The sequence below is a fragment of the Gadus chalcogrammus genome, chromosome 7 (assembly GCF_026213295.1).
Source record: "Gadus chalcogrammus isolate NIFS_2021 chromosome 7, NIFS_Gcha_1.0, whole genome shotgun sequence".
In the NCBI taxonomy this organism is placed as follows: Eukaryota; Metazoa; Chordata; class Actinopteri; order Gadiformes; family Gadidae; genus Gadus; species Gadus chalcogrammus.
Window position 1 is genome coordinate 24199913 of NC_079418.1, and position 25364 is coordinate 24225276.

General features: G+C 47.1%; 1 protein-coding gene across 4 annotated transcripts; it reads right to left on the reverse strand.

Annotated features, from left to right (window-relative positions):
• Positions 1-14: 14 nt before the first annotated feature.
• On the reverse strand, positions 15-25364 carry si:ch211-176g13.8 (F-BAR and double SH3 domains protein 2). 4 transcript variants are annotated; one of them, XM_056594382.1, is made up of 20 exons: positions 25166-25364; positions 22953-23050; positions 21525-21570; positions 18420-18496; positions 17528-17672; positions 16161-16294; positions 15443-15497; positions 15124-15252; positions 14427-14549; positions 13151-13246; positions 10090-10206; positions 8735-8833; positions 7465-7617; positions 6073-6207; positions 5690-5773; positions 4823-5009; positions 3849-4096; positions 3364-3610; positions 3194-3258; positions 15-2530 (listed from the first exon to the last, which is right to left on the reverse strand). In XM_056594382.1, the coding sequence occupies exons 1-20, from the start codon at positions 25184-25186 to the stop codon at positions 2447-2449; spliced, it is 2343 nt and encodes a 780-aa protein (XP_056450357.1). In that variant the 5' UTR covers positions 25187-25364; the 3' UTR covers positions 15-2446. The 4 variants fall into 4 exon arrangements, with proteins under 4 accessions (XP_056450357.1, XP_056450356.1, XP_056450355.1 ...); XM_056594381.1 differs by having other exon boundaries at positions 3846-4096; XM_056594380.1 differs by having other exon boundaries at positions 3813-4096.

The window sequence follows — 25364 nt, forward strand, 5'->3', positions numbered from 1 at the left end:
TGTTTTTAACTGTACTTTGGCTTCGATTGAATTTTATTCTGTTGCCTGAAAATGTTTGTTGTGCATCTGTTTTTCTGTACAATTATAAACGGTTACTATGGTGGCCAGCCCACTAGTCTTCATTTCTGACCGAGTAGTGTTAAGTGTTCTTGGTGTTGATGTTGAATCAATAATCCCTCAATAAATCAATCAATTCATAGCTTCTGGCCCTGGCCAACTGGGTATTTATTTGTGATGTCTTAAAAGCATCTCAGGAACATGTAATCCTTTCAGAGAGACCTTCTTATGGACAAAGAGCTGCAGTTTTCTGGAATGAGATCCATCAATTTGAGTCAACTAGAATTTGTGTCATCAAATCCTTTTAAAGCAAATAATAAATAGAAGTAACCTGTCTTTCTGCAGAGTGTAATTTTATAGTTTGGAAGGAAGAGACATGTTACATCTCTTACCTCCCTAGATGTATACCCGTCTCTACCCCTTGTCTCTCTTACCATTCTTCACCCACATCGCTTAACATTGCAGACAAACCAATTGTCTATTTTCTATTCTTACTCTCTTTCTCAATCTTGTGTACTTAAGAAAGCAAGGCTGCAATGAAAACATAGAAACAAGTATGCATTTTATTTCAACTAATTTTATTTCACATTTTGTCCACAATAAATACAGTTTATCATCCACTGAACTGTAATGCTCAACTTATGTAGAGTTTGCGTTACATTGACATTGTGGGCAGTTTCCAACTGAATTTCAGTTTCAGATAATAACCCCCCCCCCCCCCTACCCAAAATAATACAATTTGTTACCAGGATCAACATGACGTTAATAATTCCCTTTTTTATTGGGAAAGGAAAATGGTTTTTGATCTTTATATAGAACAGGGTAAATGTAAACTTCAAAAACAAGTTTGATGACATTCAGATCTCAACGAGATCAACGAGAACACAGCAACAAGGCTGAAGGATATCTTTTTAATCTGAACAAATTTACTTTTGTCTCAATAGATTTATTTTTAAAGTTGTCAATATCCATCTCCGAGCTCTCTGTAAACGATAATTATTTCAAAATACGATGAAATATAATACCCAAATCTCAACAAAATACCCTATAATATGGCTATTTAAAGGCTAAATAATTCTAGGGCAATAAAAAAAAAAGACAACAATATCATACCTATATAACTGGTAAACTGAAATGTCTAAACAAGAAAAATAGAACAAACGATGGAGTGTCCACAAAAGAGACCAACCAGCAATACTGAAAAGGGATAAAAACAACACAAAATATCTCAGAAAGTGCTTCAGTATGTTCGCTAGTATATATATAGCCTATATACATTTCCACTGGATAGCCAGCTAGCAGCTCGTAGCTCGGGAGGTTTTCCCCGCCATAGAGGCGGGAGTCAGGCCCTGCGTCTCTCTCTACGCCACCGGTCCAACAGCCTGGATAAACACTGTCATGGGCCGCATCCGCCTGCTGAACTCCTGGCCGTTGTACTACTCCCCTATAACCCATCTACTTAAGGCCTATGTTAGTCTATTTGTATGAAGGACAAATCTAGAGTTTTAACTTTTACAACACAGTGAAAGAATTGACATAATATATAGTCGTTCGGATATCCTTCAGCTAGAAAATATAGAATTTGCTGTTAGAAAACAATGTTAAATGTGGGTGTGTTTGTTGTGGGGGGGGGGGGGGGGTGTATCAAAAATACAATTAACGGTACGAAACTTGATCCTGATCTCACTATCAAAGTCAGAAAGGATTATTTCCCAATGAAACCACTTCGAACTACAATTGCCACTTTCCCTTAGTTTTGTTTTTTCTTTAAAAAGAGGGCCAGCCTCTTTGTGACTGGGGTCTGTTTTCCACATGTATAGCGACAACACATCTTCTACCACCGCCAGAAGACTCTTCACTGCATAGTAATTATTCTGCCTTTTCCTATTTTTAACGAGGTAACGAGACTCAAAGCCTGACTATAAAAATAACAATTAGTGTGATAAGAAGATACAGTTCAATAAGAGGAAAACAGGAGAGACATGAATAGAGTCACAGAAGGAACCACAAGGTATCGCTCGAATATAGTAAACCGTTTACCTAGAAGAAGTAGAAAACCGAAAAAGTAGAAGACTGAATAAAGGTTTGTAAAAAGGTAAAGGCACATAGTTGTTCTTTCCACCACGCTTTCAAGAGCATGCCGATGGGACAAAGATGTAGAAAAGGCTATTTAGAGAAAAAACACATACTGGCAAAGCCTCATAGAGTAGACTGATGATCCATCCTGCTGAGGGAGAGAGAGTGGGAGCCGGGAGTTTCCATTGGTTGACCAGGAGGGAGGGAGGGGCTTAATCCACCAGGCGTCCCCTTGTTTTGCCGCCGGCGCCCAACGGGCGTTAATATGGAGATGTGTTTGTAAAGCGTTGGAGCTTTCGCTTTAGTTTCCCCGTTAGACGAGCGTGATCTCTACCTCCTCCCTCCTCTTCACCTGCCCACGGGGGTGCTGCTTCGGGGGGGGCGGGGCAGCTCGAACCTGGTGGCCACACAGATGTTAGAGATCCAGCCGCTAAAAAAAACACTGACGGTTACATTTTTGTCATCGCCTGCACACGTCCAAGTCCCTTTCCGATCGCAAGGAGTTCGAACAGGAGCAACATGTCAATATGTCATTCTCCTACGCTGTCCAATCAAGGCTATTATACAGTGTGCATTGTGGGCCTCACCGTGTACCCTGCTATTGGACTGTGGTGCTCCAGCAGTTTTCTCTACACGTTGTATTATCACTTCTTGTTATACTTTGATTGAGGTCGATCCGACCGAGGTTTTCTAGCATTGCTCTGCCTCGGCTACTAGAAAACGCTTGCTAACGTGGAAGAAGCCAGAACTGCCGGAGGGAAAGTGGTGAGACATGAGGGCGTACTGTGTATTTAAAGTCACACTGCCCGTGGAAGGAACAGCTGAAACAACTCTCTGAAGCCCTGCCGCGGAGATCTGCTGCCCCGCGTCAAGGACAACATTCCTTTGATGTTCGGGCCCTAATAAACTAACCCTGGCGGCAGTTTCGCAACTCATTGCAAAATATATATTCTTTTTCTGAAGAATTTTTGAAATGTTCAAATAAAAACCGACTTCAATGAAATGCAATGTTGAAAAACTAGCCAACCCCCCCCCCCCCCCCCCCGACATGTTAACTCACAGGACGAATGGTTCCAGAGGCATTGACAGGGTATTTGGGGGGCTGAGAAGAACTTGGAGATGGACCTGAGGAAGGAGAGACACATCAAACACGCTCAGCATAAACACAACACAACGCATTGAAAATCATTCGGAGATGGGGTTCACAGAGGCAAAGCCCAGCGCTCTTACTCTGGAGGGGGCTTTTCAGGGGCACGGGCGGGACCCTGTGGTGTCCATTGGAGTAGGATGGAGGGCGGCCGATGGGGGAGGAGGCAGCGGTGCTGGAGGGGCTGGACAGGGGGGAGGCCCCCAGGGAAGTGGGCGTCTGGATGGGGCTGGACTGGCAGGGACTGCTGTGGAAGGGCCCCGGCTGGAAGGGACTGCGGGGAGACTGGTCACTGGCGACCGGTGTGGACGCCAGCGGAGAGGTGGGGGCCTGCAGGGAGCACAGGGGGGATCTTAGGCGTTAGGACCTGTGTGTGCGTTCATCTGTGTGTTTGTGCGCGTGTTCATCTGTGTGTTCATCTGTGTGTGTGTGTGTGTGCGTGTGTGTGTGTGTGCGCGTGTGTGTGCGTGTGTGTGGCATCCCTTGTGCAGTGGTGTCCGTGTGTGAGTCTATCTGTGTGTGTACGTCTCACCCTGTATGTGTGTGTGCTTGCTGGCAGACTGACCACCTGTGCACTGGTGTCTCTGGGCGCGTCTCCGTCCTCTCTGGGGGAACTGGCGCCGCCGCCGCCGCCGGAGGTCAGGTCCTCCACCAGCACGGCGGGGAACACGCCCACCATCCCGTTGAACTCGCCCTCCCAGAAGCCGTCGTCCTCCCGCGTCTCCCGGCTCATGATGCGGATGATAGCGCCCTCAGGGAAGGACAGCTCGTCCTCCGTCTGACCCGCGTAGTCGTACAGCGCCTTGGCAAACGACACTGAGAGAGAGAGAGAGAGAGAGAGAGAGAGAGAGAGAGAGAGAGAGAGAGAGAGAGAGAGAGAGGTCATCATCTTGTCGTAGCTGATACTCCATGCTCCATGAGCCCAGTCCGTCCCGATTGTAATACAATATATTTTCATCTCCGTAATCAAGATCCTTAATGTGACTCGCTAAGGGGGGGATCGGATGAGGCAATGCATTTCATCCTTTCTAACAATATTGGATTTAGATTTGCAAATATGATTGGACAAGGTAAATGGCCATCCTACAGTCTTCCTACAAAAAAAAAGGGGGCCTTGAGAAGAGCTGGTCAATATAGGGTGTCAACAGGGTATTTGTGTACAATCTGAAATAACACAAGGGGAAAGCTGAATAGTGGGGTCTTCAATGGCTCTAAGTAAAAGGTTACAAAAGCTCATTAAACCCCTATGACAACAGCATACATCATTTTGTGTCTTCATGAAGGTTTGTGTGCATAGTTATAGTACATGCCTAGCTATGCTAGCCCCTGACTAAGGCCCTGTTAGCACTCGGGTATTGAATCTAGTCTTCTATTCCCATGATGCAATAGGAGACTCTATTCACGACAAATCTCTATTCACAACATAAGAGATGCTTCACCCAATATGCAGGAGAACCAGGTAGTGATACATTCAGGTTGAGGTTGAACGAGCCAAGAGTAGCCCGGTGGCGTGGATAAGAGGCAGGAAGCGCCGTGTCTCACCGCTGGCGTCTCCGTTGACGGCGGCGGCCGGGGCGGGCTCCAGCTCTGGCTCGGTGGAGTTGCTGGAGGAGTGGGAGCGGGCGTCCAGGGCGGCCAGGGACTGCAGCATGCTCAGCAGGCTGTTGGAGGAGGGCAGCTGGAGGTACTTCTCCGGGACGTAGCCCACCTGCCCGCTGCGGTTTCTGGCCTGGTGGCGGAGCAGAGAGCAGAGCGGCGTGGAGGTCTCAGCAGAGATGGTTGAACGTGTTTTGTGCGTGTGTGTGCATGTTTGGTATGGTTATGCAATGTGTATATGTTAATTTATAAGATGTGTGCATGTTCATAAGGTTATTTAAAACATTTGTGGCAAAATATGATTTTTTTTCTTTTTCTTTACACGCTGTACTCTTTGTGTTTCCTTTTTGTAACTAATTGCACTTAAATATTTAATGTTGGACTCCGGTGTAAGAAAACAATCATAAACATATGATCCAAGAACTGTTCTTTAACTGGGTTCAAGGCCCTGATATACTTAAAATGCAATCAAAATTAGCGTGTTCGCTCTGACAAAATGGCAGGTTTGCAATCAAATCAATTCAAGTATGTGCAGGATAATCAGCCAAACTACACAATCTACACACTTTCCCATTCTCTATGTTCCATTATACTCATGCCTGCATATGGTTAAAAAACACATGTAAATGCGTCTCGTCTCAGCCCAAATATCTAAACTATATTGTACCCTGTCACAAATTGCTGTGCTTAACAGCAGCATGACAGTCTATGGGAACACATAAATTCTGACTGAGTTTTAAGTATATCAGGGCATTCGCAATGTCATTGCCAGATCCTTCACCTTTGACCATGAGTTAGAATAATCTGGTGTACCTTGACCCAGTCGTCCATATCTCCATCGTCGATGACCTCCAACACCTCCAGTTCCTCGATGGTCAGCTCGTCTGGCTGGCACGACTGATGCAGAGGGGGGCCATGAGAACGTTAACCTCAAACTGCACACCAATGCAGAAGAGCTGGAGTTTTCCCTCAAGATTTCTCTCACTCTTATTTAAAAAAAACACTACAATAGACAACATGAACATTAGTTCATGATGGTTATTTGGTTTAAAGTGCAAGAATAATGTTGAATGAATAAAAATGTGGATGCATAAGATGACAAGACAACAAATAGAAAAAAATGAAACATTTCAATCAATAGACGGCTCTGGTGTCTGAATAACCATAGGGTCTCCCCTCTCTGAGACAGGGGTTACCTTGTAGGAGTAGAGCACTTTGCAGGTGAGAGGGTAGTTCCTCAGGGTGCTGGAGGGGCTGGAGCTGCTGTCGTCCAGGGCCTCCCCGCTGTCCTCCGTCTCCTCCTCGTCCTCACGCTCAAAGTCAGCCGGGCCCTTGAGGAGCGACAGGGAGCAGAGCAACAGGGGGTGAGGTTGACAGAGTTGTACGGGTTTGCTGCAGTGTTGCTGCATGAGTTCTAGTTATGTAACAACACCAGGACCGATGCTAGTGTTGCTACTGGTACTGGACTGCTCTGTGTTGTGCTGGGGCTGGTACTGGACTGGTCTGTGTTGTGCTGGGGCTGGTACTGGACTGGTCTGTGTTGTGCTGGGGCTGGTACTGGACTGGTCTGTGTTGTGCTGGGGCTGGTACTGGACTGGTCTGTGTTGTGCTGGGGCTGGTACTGGACTGGTTCTGTGTTTGGCTGGGGGCTGGTACTGGGGACTGGTCTGTGTTGTGCTGGGGCTGGTACTGGACTGGTCTGTGTTGTGCTGGGGCTGGTACTGGACTGGTCTGTGTTGTGCTGGGGCTGGTACTGGACTGGAACTGATTTGGTTGGTGTTGGTACTGGTACTGGGTGATATTGGTACTGGTACTGTGGTACTGCTACGGTGTTCTATTGGTACTGGTACTGTTTTATATTGTTACTTGCATTGGTAATAGTCTGTATAGTGCTGGTACTGTTTATAGTGGTACTGGTATTGGTACTGGTCTGTGTAGTGCTGGTACTGTGTGCTATTGGTACTGGTATAGGTACTGGTCTGTGTAGCTCTGGTACTGTGTGCTATTGGTACTGGTATAGGTGCTGGTCTGTGTAGCTCTGGTACTGTGTGCTATTGGTACTGGTATAGGTACTGGTCTGTGTAGCTCTGGTACTGTGTGCTATTGGTGCTGGTCTGTGTAGCTCTGGTACTGTGTGCTCTTGGTACTGGTATTGGTACTGGTCTGTGTAGCTCTGGTACTGTGTGCTCTTGGTGCTGGTACTGTGTACTCTTGGTGCTGGTACTGTGTGCTCGTGGTGCTGGTACTGTGTGCTCTTGGTGCTGGTACTGTGTGCTCTTGGTGCTGGTACTGTGTGCTCTTGGTGCTGGTACTGTGTGCTCTTGGTGCTGGTACTGTGTACTCTTGGTGCTGGTACTGTGTGCTCGTGGTGCTGGTACTGTGTGCTCTTGGGTGCTGGTACTGTGTGCTCTTGGTGCTGGTACTGTGTGCTCTTGGTGCTGGTACTGTGTGCTCTTGGTGCTGGTACGGTGTGCTCTTGGTGCTGGTACTGTGTGCCTTTGGTGCTGGTACTGTGTACTCTTGGTGCTGGTACTGTGTGCTCGTGGTGCTGGTACTGTGTGCTCGTGGTGCTGGTACTGTGTGCTTACAGAAAGCGAGGGGTCGTGGGGTCCCAGGTTGGCCCACCGCTCGTTCTCCAGCTCCTCCATCACCTGGTTCATGGCGCTCTTCAGCCACGTCTCCACGGCAACCCCCGCCTGCCTCAGCAGGTCCAGGCGGGCCTCCGCCTTCACCTTCACCGTCTGTCGGCGCGGACAACACAGTGGGCGTCACGTCAGACCACGACCAATCAGAGGGCTGCATTTATTCCGGGGGTTTCACAACTGAGACCATTGTGTGTGTGTGTGTGTGTGTGTGTGTGTGTGTGTGTGTGTGTGTGTGTGTGTGTGTGTGGGTGTGTGTGTGTGTGTGTGTGTGTGTGTGTGTGTGTGTGTGTGTGTGTGCGTGTGTGACACAATAGACAGGGCTCAGATCTTGTAACCAGATAAATCCACAGTGTTTGAGACCCTCTGTGAACAAGCATCTCCCGTGACCACTTATGAATGGACTGCTTTACCTCGCGACATGCATGGAATTACGTATGCTGTGAAGGCTTTTGTCATTGTTGCCATAGCGCATAAGCACCAAGAGGTAAACAAAGGAAGTTGTCCAAGTGTCCATATTGTTTATCACCGGGCAAGCTGGACAACCCTAGCTGACAGCATTTCAGTTTTTTAACGGCAATTTAAGTTTTATGGATATCTCTAACCTGTTTTGCATTCTAATTTTGTGTGTGGACAGGGCCAGAGAGGAGCTGACATATTGTTTGTTTTTGTATAGCTCTGCAGCACTGGAAGGACAGTCTTGTACAGGATAATCTAGTGTTTAAGGTGTTTGACTCACAACTTAATTGTTTTGGGTGCAAATCCCCAACGCCTCCAGACTAACGTGGAGGCATCCTTGAGCAAATCCCCTTACCCCCCTACCAGGTTTAACTGTTAAAAAAATGTCAGTTAAGGCTAATAACTGTATTATCTTTATTATTATTTGATGAATAATGGTTAATTATTGTACCCTTATTATGAAGTGTGACCAATTAAATGTTCTAAGGCCAGCAAGGGATAATTCCCTTGCAAAGTGATATTACACTTTGCAACCAGTAGGTGGCGTAAGATGTACAGGACAAAAGGAGCCAGACAAAGTGGTCAAAGTGTTCACCCAATAGCTTGCACACGCACAGGAAACGCAAATACAAACACATAACCACCTAACCACGTAAACACTATGCTGTGATAGGAGTCCCTCGTCAATGGTTCCTCTGTCTTACAGAGTATTTCCGATTGGTTTCAGTGTGGTACGTTAGTGTCACGGGGTCAGTACCTCTGCCTTGCGTAGGTTCTGCCTGGCGGCCTCTGTCTTGGCCTCCATCTCACTGATGTTCTGCTCTGAGCTCTCCTGAGTGCCGTACTCCTCCAAGGCCTGCCCACAGAACAACAAACACAATACAAACTGTAAAGAGAGACGCGCACACACACACACACAATCCACCACTCTAGCCGCGACTTGACCGTTAAAAAAATGTCATCCAAAAAATTAACGAGAAAAAAAATAAAGAGATCGCGAGACAAACAAAGCATCAAAAAAAACAACCCCCGAATGTAAAAGTTATGAACCAGGCTAGAGAAACAGTGACTCATTTCCTGGTTTCGGGAAAGGATGTCTTCCTCTGGATTACTGGAAGCATTTGATCTATGAGTTTGGACAGAGCTGTTATCAGTTATCCAGAGAGCCCAGATAACAGACCTCTGATGAGAGGAAGGCCGATGGAATAAAACCTCTCTCAATATCACGTGTCAAGTCCATGTTCACGCATTTACACATCGCCGTTGGTCTTTTTATTACCTCCTGGTTTACATTACACACACTTTTCAGATTATTGTAAGTCAGACTATGACCTTTCTCACATATAGTTTTGAATCTGGGTTGGGGAGGGGAGCATATTCGCCTGAAAGAATGCAACTGTTTGGGTTTGAAATTGTTATTTTCTTCAGAAAATCTATCTCTGGTTCAGCGCTCTTTATGGAATCAGCTGTTCCCAAGCTGCTTCCAATTGCTGCAAGCTGATAACCAATAAGAAGTGATAACCTGTGTTTTCTGGGCTTTCAGGACAGTGTTTGGACCCTCTCTTTAAAGGGCCTTTCAGTGTGTTTAGCATTATTTGGCGGCAATTGATTGATTCGTCAGTCACCACCAAGTTAAAAATATCTTGCTGAAACAGTACTTGGCAACAGATGTGAAAATTAAACTGTTGATAAGCGCAGCTCATTTTAAGTCTTGGAAGCATTACTTCCTGTGTATGAGGAGAGGCAGAGAAAAGAAAGAAAGAAAGCTTGGCTGAATGGGGGGGTTCACAAACCATTCCTAAGCACTTACATGAAGTGCCAACGGTTCTTTTTGACATTGCTATGAGTAAAACGTTCAATATTGAGTAATGGACTTGTTATACTGGTGGGGTTGTGGTTGTCGTGGGAGGTCTGATTTAGCAGTGATGTTGCAACAAAATAAATGGAAAGCATCTCTCTCTCTCTCTCTCTCTCTCTCTCTCTCTCTCTCTCTCTCTCTCTCTCTAGCTCTCTCTCTCTCTCTCACTCTCTCTCTCTCTCTCTCTCTCTCTCTCTCTCTCTCTCTCTCTCTCTCTCTCTCTCTCTCTCTCTCTCTCTCTCTCTCTCTCTCACCCTCTGGGTGTGGATGATGCTCTTGTATTCTCGCGCCACGCGGCTGGCCCACTTGCGGGCCTCCTTGTCCAGGCTGTGCTCCTCCGTCGTGCCACCCTCCTTCTCCAGCTGCACCACCTGGGGACGCAGGCGGGTGGGGAGACATAGGATGGAGAGCAAGTAGAGAGGGAGAGAGAGAGAGAGAGAGAGAGAGAGAGAGAGAGAGAGAGAGAGAGAGAGAGAGAGAGAGAGAGAGAGAGAGAGAGAGGGAGGGAGTGCGTCACAGACAGGGAGATAGAAAGAGCAAGAGAGAGGAGAGATACAAGAGAGATTAATACAGCTAATAGCAATCAGCACAATTAAATGTTGTTTTTCCCTAAATGGTAAATGATGAATAAATATACCGTAGTCTTATTTATTGAATATCCACTGTTTCAGAATGGATTATATTGAAATGTATGATCATTTAAGCTATGACATTAGACCAAAACCCTAAAACGTATTGAAATATTTTAAACATCATTGTTAGGACATATTATTATACAGCTGCGGCCCCTCATCTATACCAGGACTGCACAATGGCAATTATTGCATGTACAGGCCTTTCGTGTTGCTTTGATGTCAAAAACAAGACAAAAGCGATCATGGTGTGAATTATGGCTTGGCCACGTGGGAACTATAAAACATAAAGCAGAACTGTTGCGTTCCCCCATCGGGCCAGAGCCGAGCTCCGCCACACATGGCTTCAGCCTTCTCCGTGGTCTTTCCTCCAAAACGACACATCCTCCATATAACCCACAACTCATCCCCACACGCTTTGTTTCATAACCGTGACGCTCGGCACATGTCTCGTGCGGCAGTGATTCGAGCTGCAGTCGCCCGCTGGTTCACTCCCTTCATGGGAGGGATGCCTGAGGCCTCGCGTTAGTGGATGAAAGGGCATTTGGGATGGCACAGGATATTCATACCCCAGTTCTGAGTCATTGAGATTAACCCCGTGGCTTTGAGCGCAGAGATTCTGTGTCATTCATCCGAGGAATTGAAAGTGTAAAGAGAGGACAAGCAGAGACAAAGTTAGTTAAATCCTGTTTTTGGTCGCTTTTGTTCTTTTGAGATCATTTAAGGTTTGAATCCTGGGAAATCAGGAAACAGTATGTTTAACAGCTATGTCCAGACCAAAGCTTGAGCTCTCACCAAGATCTCTAAATGTCTATATTGTATTATCTTATCTATCTTATGGTGAATGATAATGGTTTGGTGTAAGAATCAATTCAATTCTAATGCCCTCTTATTGAAGATTTGTTTTATCTGTAACAAAATTCATATTCAATCAGCCAGTTCTCCTATCGCCCAAGCAGGCTCCTTATGGGAGAGGGGTGTTGATCTGTTGGTTGCCGGACATGCGGTGCGACATTTGTTTAAGGGCTAGCTAGTGCTAATTCTGTTCATGCTGAATCCTCTGCAGTAACTGGTCAGACATCCCTAAAAATACCATGCAAGGAATAAATCAACTCATTCCCGCAGCCACCAAAAGTAGTCTACCTGAGAAAGGTACGGTTGTGTGGGCTAACTGGGCTACGAGGTGATGAGACACAGAACGGGTCATGGTGGGAATAGGGATATAAAGGGCCCAGGTTGAGGAGTTATGTGAGAAGGTTTGTCAAGCAGGAACTGGCTGTAAGGCCACGAGTTTTCCCCGGAGAGACTCCACGGCCATGTTGAACTCCCGCATGTATGCATGCATGTTTGTTTGGCATAAATGTGTGTGCGTGTGTGTGTGTGTATGTTTGTGTGTGTGTGTATGTATGCATGTGTGTGTGCTCTGTGTGTCTTTTTCTTGTGTATCTGTGTGTGCGTTCTGTGTGTGTCTGTGTTTTCTGTCCCTCTGTGTGTGTGTTATCTGCACGTGTGTGTGTGTGTGTGTGTGTGTGTGTGTGTGTGTGTGTGTGTGTGTGTGTGTGTGTGTGTGTGTGTGTGTGTGTGTGTGTGGGGGTGTGTGTGTGTTGTGTTTGTGCATGTGTGTGTGTGTCTGTGTGCGCAGGAGGAGTTGGGCTGTGAGCGCGCTCAGTTGAGGCCCTCTTACAATGCCCCCTTTTTGCAGATGGGCTCGGCTCCACCGGCCCCTCTGACCCGCCCTCACCCCCACCCACCGTCCATCCACCCCACCCGCCGTCACTGCTCTCTACCGGATCCCTCGATCTGGCTCAGCGGCTGCATGCTGTATAGGGTGGTGGAGGGAGGGGGGGGGGGGTGTAAAGTGGGCGGGGCGTGGTTAGGGTGGGGGGGGGGGGGGGGTGGACGGTCTGGGCACCTCTCCATGACTAATGTTTTCTTTAGGGAACAGGCGGCCGCTTGTTTGACTCCCAACGAAAACAACGTGTGCATGCAGCAGTCGCGCCGCTTTCTCCAAACAACTTGTCCAGTGTGTCCAGCTGACTGGGGCTGGGTGGGGGGGGGGGAAGAGGAGGTGGAGGTAGGGAGGCAAGGGGGGGGGGGGGGGGGGGAGGATGGGGGAGGATGGGGGTTGTAGGGGCACGGGCGCACAGAGCTGGCGCAGGAGGCCCTGACCTGAGAGACACCGAGGAGGTCGTAGACCGGCACGGGAAGCCACGCGCCGACGTAAGCAGCGCTGGAATAAATGAGGGACTTTTTGTGAGGGAAGTGCGACGGCACACACGCCAATGTTGACGCTGTAGGTCACCGTTAGTGTCTGATTTAGTACCCCCTATTGTTGGACTGTTCCACATTTCGGTTCTCCTCTGATATTCGTTAACCTTTATGTCACGCACAACGACCCACCCCGACACAGCTACACCTATTGCGGCCAGTCTGACCATGAGAACGCAGGGGGTGGTGCTCTGGGGTTGGATGGCAGGTCTTAGGGAAATGTGTTTGCAAAAAAAAACAAAAGCTTCTCCATGTCCTTCTCCGTGGCCTTGGGTTCTTGTTTCCCTTATCCTGCACGTCGTATTTTAGCACGGTTGGGGTGAATAAAGGGAAACAACTGAACTACCGTTGACTTCCTGCTGGTCACCGCGTGACTGTGCCCCGGTCCATAGGGTCCTTCGGGCGGAGGGCTTACCGTGTCTGAGTCGCTGGGCTGGAACAGGAAGTCCGGAGCCTTGTGGAACGTGGGGTTCCTCTGCACAAAGAGCTGCTGGTGGAACTCCTGCAGCACCTGTTGGATGGAGAGGAGATCCTTTACAGAGAGATCCTTTAGGTTCACAACCTTGGGGTCCACGTTAATGCTTTGATTTGGGTTTGGGCTTGAAGTCCTTCCCTGAGAGAACTTAAAAAAGCGAAAGTGTGCTGAACTACACTAATTGAAAGTGAATATAATCTTGCTTTGGTGCTGCACAAGGGATACACTGAACTGGAATTAAATTAAAATCATTTGACCTGTGTGATATTTTTTGAATGGACAGATGCGAGAGAGAACAATGACCAAGACTTGGATTGGCTAGCTCCACCGAGTCCACTGAGATCCTGCTAAGGCTAGTTAGAGGGACTTTCACCAACTGATAGAACAGATGGCCCAAAAACATAAACAAACACACACATGCATGCACACAACGACATTGTGTGTGTGTGTGTGTGTGTGTGTGTGTGTGTGTGTGTGTGTGTGTGTGTGTGTGTGTGTGTGTGTGTGTGTGTGTGTGTGTGTGTGTGTGTGTGTGTGTGTGTGTGTGTGTGTGTGTGTGTGTGTGTGTGTGTGTGTGAGAGTGTGTGTGTGTGTGTGTGTGGGTTCCTTCTATTGTAGGGCAGGAGTCCGGCTGAATGGAAAGTACACGAGGCGGTTGGGCTGAAATAGGGGTCAAACAAGACAGGGTGTCGGAGCGGCCACATGGCAGCCCTCGCCGTCTGCCTGAGACACAGACACACTGGCCTGGGTGGACCCTGGGTGCTTGAGTGTCAAGTTGAGCCCTCCTCCAGGAGCTCAGGTGACTGGGCGAGCCGGCGGTGCCATCCGAGATGGGGAGGGTAACCCAAGCCTCTCGACTCATTAGAGACATGTACGGGGAGACGATGGGGCAGGGGGTAGTGATCTGCATGGCTCGCCTAAGACAACAACATGAAGCGCTGGGGACTCGGATGTGAACGTTTGGAGAGTGGAGACGCGTAAAATGAAACATTGATATGATAGCGATAATGGGGATACCTTGAGTTTGAGATATCTGGTCTAGGATTTGGGTTTTATACTTGTCTTTTTTGTCTCTATTCGTCTGTTCTGACCAAACACTAATAATAACAGTATCGGGGGGTAAACGACTACTTCAGATGAAGAGGCTTTAGGGTTACCCCAGCTTTAATCGGAATACAAGCAGGGGTGAAGCACGGGTGGGGGGAGTCCTGCTCACCTCTTTGGAGCTGTCCAGGAGCTGGTTGAAGGTGGTGTGCACCACCTGGTAGGTGTCCAGCTCCGTCTGGCACATGGACACTAGGTAGTCCTTCACCTGCTCGTGGATCCTTCCGTCCAAAACCTGGGAGACCAAACACACACGAGCCGGCCTTGTGACTGTCTGCGCAGGGAGGCTTCTGAGGAACAGCTCCAATACCTCCATCCGTCCCCTCCAGACGTTCATCCAACCCTCTACCTACCTACCTATGGTCTATCTCTCCTTATATCCACTCATTAAAAAATAGAAAATGCAGCAGGCCTTCTGGTTCCTAGAGCTACTGTGCACACTCTCTCCAGTGATTTATTTCAAATGACGTTGTGCAGCACTCTGCCTCAATTTTAACTTCAGTCAGTTAAGGCCAGAGCACATGGAACATGGAAAATAAATTGAATCATATCGTTTTAACGGAGCAAAAGACACGGAGCGTGAATGTAGCAGGGCTGCAGTTTTTTTGCCCGCTTCGCGTCAGACTCTGTCTATTTTGGACGGGAAAACTCTCAAAAACTATCTTGCGTTTGAGTGCTTTGGGTTTTAGTGTTAAACGACTAAAATGTTAAGACACACACAAACACACTGAACACACACACACACACACACACACACACACACACACACACACACACACAACAGCAGGTGCACCCACACACACACTCGCCTTGATGCAGTCCATGAGGTCGTTCTCGTAGTAGCGCTGCTGGTGAGCGTTGGCGGCGGCTAGCGTGAGCAGGTAGTCGTTGCGGGCGTGCGAGGCCTTGGAGTTGCACTCGCTCCTCTTGGCTTTGAGCTGCAGGGACACGGTTGACACATCAACGTTAGGCCCCACTCAGGAGGGGTGTAAAGAACGACAGAATGTCGGGCATGGATTCATGCGCGCATGCGGTTTGGGTTTTGTGAGAGGAGACGTGACCTGAGGTTGGTTCTTTGGCTCTAAATATTGCAACACTCCTTGTTGCTCCTTGAGTTTATTTGCTTACCTTGACACTAGCCCTCTGAAGACTAGATCTGGACTGGAAGAGACTCAGCTTAGACCTGAGAGGAACACAGGTAGGACGTATGTGCATTATTCTCTAAAGTGTTGCATCTGTTTTAGTTGTAGTAGAGCACCTCCAAAATGAAGCACGCTAACTAATCAGCGTGCTCGGGTTGCACAATTCAGCTGATCTATGCACTATGAGTAATAGTTATGTTGTAACAAAGTTCCCCCCTGATTGGCTTTCAGCCCGCCAATGATAAAACCGTGGTATGCCACATGATGAAATGCGGGCAGGCAAAGCAAGCAGAAACCAAAAGCGTAATTACTTTAGGGATGTGAGAGAATAAAGTACATTCCAGGACAATAAGCATATTGCATCAGAATTTCACCCAACGTCCATTTATCGGATGTGACATCCAATATATTCTAAATACTTTTAAAATGTCCCCCAATGCGCTGTGAAAGGGAGGGGAAAACCTTCCCCTGAGAATATTCACCCAACACTTAAAAACAACAAAACAGACACAATCAATAGCAGAACTGTAGTAAATTAGGTCCCCTGCAGCCAACAACAAAAAGCATACGCCTGCTTTGGTCAAGGGGTTGGTGTCCAGTTCAGTGTCAGACACTGTGTCTGAAACACTATCCTACGAATTGTAAGAAATTCCCAGTGTGCCTGCGTTGTGGTTGATTGGTCGGCAGATAAGAGCAGCGCATACTTTGCTTCCAGCTCGGCCTTCTCGCGCACGGCCTGGGCCAGGACCTCCGTCTCCTGGTACTTCTTCCTGCTCTTGCTGAGGTCCTTCACCGACTCCTGCAGCCCCGCCTGCACCTCCGTCAGCTGCTCCACACACTGGGCAGACACCGGAGGAATGGGTCAGGAAAGCACCGCGTTCATTTCATAAAATGTCATTCAAATAGATGTGTGGAAACGATAACCAAAGATAATCTGAAGAGATGAAGCATATACACTACTAACACACACACATAGCCACATAAAGAACAATCCAATCCTATTATCAGAAATCCTACAGTGGCTTCAATCACCTCTTCAGATCACAAGTAGAGTGGTGCATTAATGATACGCACGAGAGCAATTGGAATGGGCTGCGGCTTTTATGGCAGGCAGACCTTGTCTGTGTGCTTGGTTAATAAAACAATAGGCCAAAATGCTAATGTCATTTGAAGTTCTCATAAATAAAATACAGTTGGAGGAAGGGGGGGGGGGGGGGTTGTTAGACCTGGCTCGCTGCAATGTTCCTCTTTTGGCAAAAAAGGAGCTGTCAGTTTTGTAACAGTTTGAGCACAGCTGTACAAATACAAACAGGCAGCTACACAAATAGCCAGAACGGTGATTGACAGATGACCTGTGGTGTTCTTATAGGCTAAGAGGACAGGACAGCATGCATCTGTGAGTTCTGGAGCGAGTTAAACCCCATACGACTAGTCAGGGTTCTGAAGATGAGATAAAGGATGGTACTGGCCTTAGTATTTAAATGATCTTGGCAATCTCGCCTTTCTTCACTACAACATCCGTTACCAATATCATTCGAAAAATCAATTGACTGCCGAGAGACAGTAGAAATTTGTTACTTGTGATATAAACTTTTGCAAAGTAGTCGTATGGCAATGCCCTGTTTAGTCAGTCAGGTCAATCTTGACGCGCAATAAGTCAGTAGTTTCGGAAAAGGCAATTCTGGGGACATTGAGACCCTTGATCTCAGAAAGAAAACAAGGGTTCACGTCGGCACTGGTCATCATGCTACAATGAGGCTCCGCGGTAACACTGGACTGGGATCAGTTTACAGAGAGATTGAACTTTGAGCGTGTGGATAATGGGTCATGGATATTGGGCATTAAACAGAGGAGATATGTTAGAGATAAGGCGGAACCACTTGAACCTTTTATCTGATGCTCAAGTGACCCCAATGAAGTATCCATTAGAATACAACGTAGACATGAAAAAACGTTGGAATATACTAAGTAATCTCTTTTGCAGGACACATTTGAGGGGGCTTCATCCAGATGGCCCATTCGAATAACCCCAGAACAGTACAGCCACCCCCCTCCCCTTGTCTAAAGGTACCTTCCGGAGCTCCAGGTCCTTCTGGAGCCGTGCGGCCTTGGCCGGCTCGGCCACCTGGGCCTTGTAGAGGTCGCAGGCGCTGGTCCGGGTCTGGCTCAGCTGCACCGTGCCCTCCAGGTAGGACCTCCACACGCAGTACATGTTCCTGTTGGGGAGGGGGCAGAGTCAACACCCAAACACACACACACACACACACACACACACGGGAGACCATCAACACACACACACACACGGGAGACCATCAACACACCCACCCCCACACACACACACACACACACACAAGGGAGACCATCAACACACACACACACACACACACACACACACACACACACACACACACACACACACACACACACACACACACACACACACACACACACACACACGGGAGACCACCCACCCACCCCCCCCCACACACACACACAGACACACACACACACACACACACGCTCTGTTCTGATTTGTGATATTGCAGTGGTTTTGGTTTGCACACACAAACATATTCCCGTCCTCCTTCCGCGTTTGTTCCTAGCCCTGTGTTAGTCATGATAGAGGTCCGCCAATGAATACACGCTCTGTGATGACCTCAGTCCACTTTGCATACTCAGCTGCAGGTCTGACTGCTAATCCTGATAATGGATGACGAGTTGAAGCCTGTGAAGACCGTGGAACATGCAAAGCTGTCGCTTCATTTGCATTACAGTTCCACGAGTTTCCCTTTAGGGTTATTACAACGGCTATTACGACGGACCACCAGGTTCTATAACGTAGACTGGATGAATGAATGGACAAATTCCACCGTGAAACCAAAATCATCTTATTCCAAGCCTGGCCTCATTATCACTACGGACACAAACCAAGTTCTCTGCCAGCAGGGGCCGTGAACACTGACCTTTGATCAGCTGGTTCGTCCGCCGGCAGGTCTGGCCATTCCTTCTTCAGGTACTGGTTGGCCAGTTTCTGGAGAGCCTGTAAGCAGCAGGATGCACGGTGAATGGCCTCGCAGGACTCCTCCTCTCCCAGGAGACACTGACCCCCCTGACCTTGGGACTATAAAGTGTGGGGTTCCCCCCCAGCTTCAAAGAGCCAAGGGGATTGCGGGAGACTCCTGGGGCAACCTCTGAGTCGCCACCCGGAGACAGTGTCACAGGTCATTCCACCGAGGGAATGTTGTGATGTTTTGTTGCGTTATATGGGTTTGTACTGTGTTCCTACTGTGAGGCCCAAGCCAGACTTCCAGAAATGGACAATAAAGATCTAATCTCGAATATCCGTTAATCTTACAATTCTCACGTTGTGATCGTGCAATAAAGTTGATGCACAACTCGAACCCCGACTCTGACCTACCTACGAACAACTCGGAGGAGGGCACACCTATCAATGTTTCCTCGTGGTTACAGCTTGAAGCATGAGTTACAACGGCTGGCTGTGCCCCCCCCCCCCCCCCCAGGAGGGGTGAGACCCCCTGCTGAGGGGTTCTGCTGTCGGGTGCTCCTTCCCACCGCCACAAACCTCTTCATTGTGGGGAGTCACACAGACGCAGTCGGGGGGGGGGGGGTCGATGTTACGGAGGTGGGGGAGGTAGACGAGGCGGTTAGGCTTTGGTGGTGGGGGGGGGGGGGGGGGGATGTGGCGATAGATGCAGAGGAAGAGCCACACACAGTGGGGGTCATTTTATTGCTCCCTGTGATTTGAATATCAAACAGCGGCAGCTGTAAGGGAAGAGGAGGAGAGGGGAGAGGGGGCGCGGGGGGACTAAAAAGGGGAGTTGGGGTTTTCAGAGCCGCCCTGACCCACTTTGATTCAAGCCCTATCGTGCGGCCGGTGTCTAATTGATCACATAACTGGCACGCTTGCAAGGGCTCGCGGGCCACCAGACACACAGGGCGCCATTGACACCCAGTGAAGACACCTGCTACTTCCACATCGCCCGGACAAAAACTGTCTCAAAGAGGGGATGCAGAGGAGAGGGCAACACAAACAAACAAACAAACAAACAAACAGCACATTCAAAAATGGGTCTTTGAACCAATGAGCAAAGGAGGTCTTTTGCAACTTCTAGCGGCAAACGTGGAATATCGCCGAAAGGTTGTATTTTCTGTTGCTGGTTCAAGCGGTATTTAAGCCTGTGCAGTGCAGCCCCCTTGGCCAGGTCGCCATTACTAAAGACTGTTTGGGTCATTTCATCTCAACGTGTGATCTACCTGGCTAAACAAAAGGTTTAATCAAATAAAAAGGTTTCTGCCAGACAAAAGCTTGTCTGGCACTTTTCTCAAAACAAATAGCGTCTCGAAAGTCTCAGCGTTTCTCTCTGCAATCAGGCGCAACACTTCATCAGGCTGAATGCGGTGCATCCAGATTGCATCGCTCTTCAGAGGCTTGACAGTAACGGATACAGCTGTTCTGTGCCATGTCGTCCACAACAACATCCTTTATTTGCTTTAGTGCAGTGTCATCCCTTTTTTCTCCCGCCCTCTGGCTTCTCGGCGGGTCAGCTTGTCAAAGGTCACCAGGAAGGAGGGAGAACACGTAGGACTGGGACGCGCCCGCACGTGATTCATTAGGACCAACTGCAGCGTCTTGAAAATGCAGACAAAGTAAAGCTCGGACGCGAAATACCTTCAAAACACAGCCACGTCAACACGGAGACGTTTTTGTGCGCACTGGCATGAAGCACATAGTTAAGCGTTTCGTGGAAACCGCAACCTTTAACCTCTGCGTTGAAATGAACACCGTGAAGGTTAGGTGACTTTTAGGGGGACCATAGTAAATGCCACAGTCTCATATGAGCCTTACGACCTGGACTCAATGTTCTTCAGCTGGATTTAAACATATCCATGAATTAATATTGTATTAATACATTTCTTAGAACCAGTACCCATTTCCAATGGGAAGGAGGTGTCAGCAATAACAACATAGTTAACGCAGCGTTCACAACATAATTAACGCAGTGAACAGCGTAGTTAATGTGGAGCTAACACGCGAATTAATGCAGCATGAACACTATAGTTAATGGTGCATCAACACTGAAAGCATCAATGCTTTATGAGTTTGTCTTGTTCATTTATATAAGATGATTTTGTGAACGCTCTTCATCCGTAAACCCAGCTTCGGTAGGGCACACATTGCTACATTGTAGAATAGCAAAGCTGAACTTGCTTGACAAACAACTCTCAAACCTAGTTCCACATGGGCCATCTCCATGGACCCCAATGAAGGCAACACGTCAGCACTTATAACAGGTGCATAAAGCCCCAGTCAATCAAAGCGGCTGTAATGACAGTAGTCAGGGAGCAGCCGCCCTGAGGAAGCTCAACTCCACACGGTTCACTTCCAGGGGCCCCTGGCCAAGTCCTACATGCGCTAAACTGTATGCAACCGCTGCCGGTGCCGCGGGCCGCGCGTGCCGCGGATGCACGGTTTGATGATATTGGCTCAGGGTTGGAGCTAAAGAAGTGGAGCTCCCTCCCTCCCCATCACTCCCCCCCCCCCCCCCCCCCTCCTCAATGCCTCCACCTTCTTCTAACATCAGCGCTGCACATTCCACACCGGCCTGCAAAGCCGGAACAGAGTCAAGGAGAGCGAAAAAGGGTTTTTGGGTAGTGGTTGGCTTGGGGGGGACGGGGGGGGGGGGAGGGACATCCCAGGTAAGCCAGGGCAGAATAACACGACCAGGGTGGGACTGAGTCGGGGCCGGGGTGTGGCCGACATGGTGGGCCTCTCTGTTGGGGTTTGGGGTTCCCGTGAATGGATCTAGTTCTATGACCGCAAGATGAATAGCGACATTTTTCCTGGCACCACAGCGTAAGAACACACACAAGTGTTTGAACCTGGTGAATATGTGACGCAATATTTTTTGGGGGGGGGGGGGGGGGGGGGGGAGGGTCTGTTTTGATGTTGATGAAGCCCTTTTGACAGTGGTTGTGTTGTTGTGTGTTGTTTGGATTCATGTCCTAGATCGTGCCCCCAATGGGAAGGAGCAAAGGATCTCACTCACCTGGGCATAGTCTCTGTCCACCGCTGCCTTTTTCTGGCTAAAAGTCCTGGAGGAATACAAAGAAAGAACAAGATGCCTCAACAAGCCAATGTCAGTCGAACTTAATGAGGGAATAATTACAATTGCCAATGACTTGCTTCCAAACTATAACTGTGTGCATTTCTCTGTGTGCTTCCTTCAGTAATATAATCACAGTGGGTTGGGAGGTGGAGGTCATAACACACAGCCCGTTCTCCCTCACAGCCAGCCAACCCCAAGAACCTCTGAAGGAACACAGTATGTTTCTATGAGTGCTCCACCTCTGCAAGCACATTTCTCTTCAGGAATTCTTTCTGAAGAGAAATGTGTTTTCTGGTCCACACTGCCGTGACTCTGTGTGTCATTCTGTCTGCAACTGTGACGTACAGTTAAACAAAAGAAGGACATGGAGGTCACAAAATGTAACCGAAAACTCCCTTTCAGTGTTTGGAGTGTCTTGAAGTCTTAACAAGGGGGACGTTAAATAAGGATCTGATGTTAACCTCCCAGTCATTGACCCCAGACACCAAAAGCTCCAGGCAGTCGCAATATTACACGTCAACGTCATTAAATCATGTCTGGGCAAGTCCGATGAGCCTCTGAATTTCACTCCAAAAATACCAGAAAATGAAAAGAATACTTCTGTCTGATTTCCTTGGAGCCTAGTCCTACATCTGCATGAAGACCCCTTCTGTTTACGTGTGTGTACTTTGTTGAATTACTCAGCCTTTATTTCCACACCCACACATACACACACACACACACACACACACACACACACACACACACACACACACACACACACACACAAGCTCCTTTTCTGGTATCTTTTGCCTTTTCCTCCCTCCCCATAATGTTTGACAGAAACCAGACTCAATTCGTTCTTGTTTTCCATTTTTATTTTTGCTGAATCATCTCCCGAGCAGGACTACAGAATGCTATCACAGCGTCCGCTCGCCCCAGCCTCCCCCTCCATATCCGCACATTCTCTGTCCCTCCAATTACAATATTTTTTCTCTTTCTTTCCCTCATTCTTTCTTTTCCTTTTTTTGCGTGCCTTTTCTCCGGGCAGCCAGAACATCTGGAGGTTCTTTGTGACCCTTCACTTCCAGCTGTTTCCAGAAAAGTGGGAGGATCTCTTCAATTCTTAATAACCACCAATGGCAGACCGGACCGACAAGGGAAATGCTATCATCACTTTCCGCAGCTATTTCTCGGCCCTTTAAAAAAGCCTTTAAACAAAATACAAAGTATGTATTTTTTTAACTATTTCCATCAGAAACCACATTTAATGTCCTTTAAGGGCCAAATGACTGCGTCACCCTCCCTGCAAACAACAAAACAACAACCCGTGCCACGGCTCTACTCTGCTCCTCCAAAATAAGAGCCCTTGAGCGGGACTGTCCTTACCTGAGGTCCTCCAGGAGGTCACACTCCGTCTGGTGTTTGACTTGTAACCGGCTCAGCTGCTCAGCATGCGTCTGCTTCAGCTCCTGGGTCACTCGCACCTGGTTCACATGCACGCGGGTGGATCATTTAGATATTGTACACATTTGTTATAGGAGTTATTAAGCAGATGATTGTCTCTGCTTTTTCGTCAGCCTGTGTTTTTCGTAACACATATCCTTTTTTTACGTGTGTGTTCATGAGCATATCTTTGACTTGCTGTATTCTTTTGCTTTATGGTTTTAATTTATATTCTAAAAGGTTTTAACTGAATTTTATTTTTGCCAGAGCAATTGTAACAAAAACAGAAATAACCTCCCTCTGGATGAAGCACTCTTGAGCAATAGGAATCTTTTATCCAGTGATTTCAGTCATTAAGGAGCACAATGGGGTAAGGGCATCTTGCTCAAGGATGCCATGTAGACTGTGGACATTGGGGATCCATCCAACCAAGGTGCTTTTGCCAAGTAGTCCAGCAGGGTGTGACGGAACAGCAGACGATAACCAATCAATACACACCAGCTAGTGGAGGACAACAATCTACATTATACAGTTTTAAGGTAAAGGTAGGTTCCTGATTGGTGGATTAAAGCAACAAAAAAAAAGGCGATGTGTAGGGCCTTTATTAAAGCAGTGATTTGCTTGGTGGCTGTTCACCTAATTTCTGATTAGGGTATGTAGATTAATGTTTAATAATGTCAATCATACATTATATATGTATATATATTTGCCATTGTAATCACCACTGTCATCATCACTTAGCATAGTTTTTTCTTGGCGAAAGCAGCTGTTGCATTCTCCGTGCATTTCTCAATGACTTGTCTTAGTATACTACGACAATGGTTCCACAGTATCAATTGGCTCAATGTTATGATATTATGTTGAATGAGGAAGATAAGGAAATAACAAGCGACTAGACTGGAAAAAATATTACGATTTTGAAAGTTAAATAAGTCTTTCTCCTAAACATTTCCTCGTCCCAAGTTATCATGTGCCACTTGTAAAGTGATAAGACATGGTATAAGGAAGCCTATTAAATTTAAAAAAAACCCGTGATGAACAGGCTGTACAAGGGGCAATAGAGCTAAACCACAGCCTCATCATTTGATATGTATTAAGGGGACTTAACTCATCCTACAAATACCCAAACTAGAGCGATGATTGTTTATTCAGCACTTTGTTTGGATATTTAACAATTACATCTTATATGGGTCAATATGTTTTAATGTGTCTTGTTTTGTCAAGTAGCCTACAACTAGTAAGGCTTTGCTCGATGAACTGCAGAAAAAAATCAAATGTGGATTGTATATAACGATAACGTACCATCTATTTCCTAATTACAAACAATAAACGTTGTCTATATGTAAACATTTATTACACTGTTGTATGAACTTTAATGGAATGATGAAAAAAACCTCACAGATTAACTTCGAGGAAACAACAATCCAGCGCTAGGATGATATCCTACTTGCATGATATTTAAAATATTATTATATTATTCATTAAACATCAATCCTAAGTGCATCACCCGATTCAAATCAGTAGATTTAACCTTAGATAATAATGACCTGAAGCGTGATAGGACGAATCCACATACATCGGAGGCGCGATAAAAAATAATGAATGTATATCACATATAAAGATTATAAATAGAAATAACAATATGCGTAAAAATTCTCGAATTGGTCTACACATTGTCAAAGAAACATCATATGATTGAAAGTGTTTTTCAAAACTAACTGGAACACAAATGGTCCATTTTTGAAAGGTTGAGCCATGTTTCTGTAACTTGATCCCATATAAACATTTTCCTACAGCAGTGCGCTTTCTCTATCTTTACTTAACCTCCGCTAAATACGCGTCTGCTTTGAAGTCAACCAAATAGAGCACATTCTCACAATAAGTTGCTTTCTCATTTTCCCACAAAATTGGATACACATGGGACACATCTTTAAAATGTTGTTTTTTTCTTTCGCAGATTCCTTGGAGCACCGCATGTAAAATTGGTTATCTAGTCATACAAAGCAGTACAGCTCTCCGCAAATAAAGAAATACACTTATTTTCAAAGTGATCTGAGTGTAACAAAGCCAATATTTCCAACATTCAAACATGCACCATGTCGTCGAGACGTTTGCAGACAAGTAGCCTCTGCTTACAACGGGACGGGACCACTCACCTTCCTTGGAGGGGGTTGCATTCTGATTTGTCATAAAAACAACACCAAATGGAAAAAAGTATCCCGGTAAACTTTGCGTTGGCGTTTAAAGAAAAAGTGATTGAGGAGAGGACGGGAAAACACGCTCAGTACATTACAGCCTTCAGCCTTGGGTCAAGCGGCCATGACGATCCAAACCCGAGAAGACTACACCGTCAGA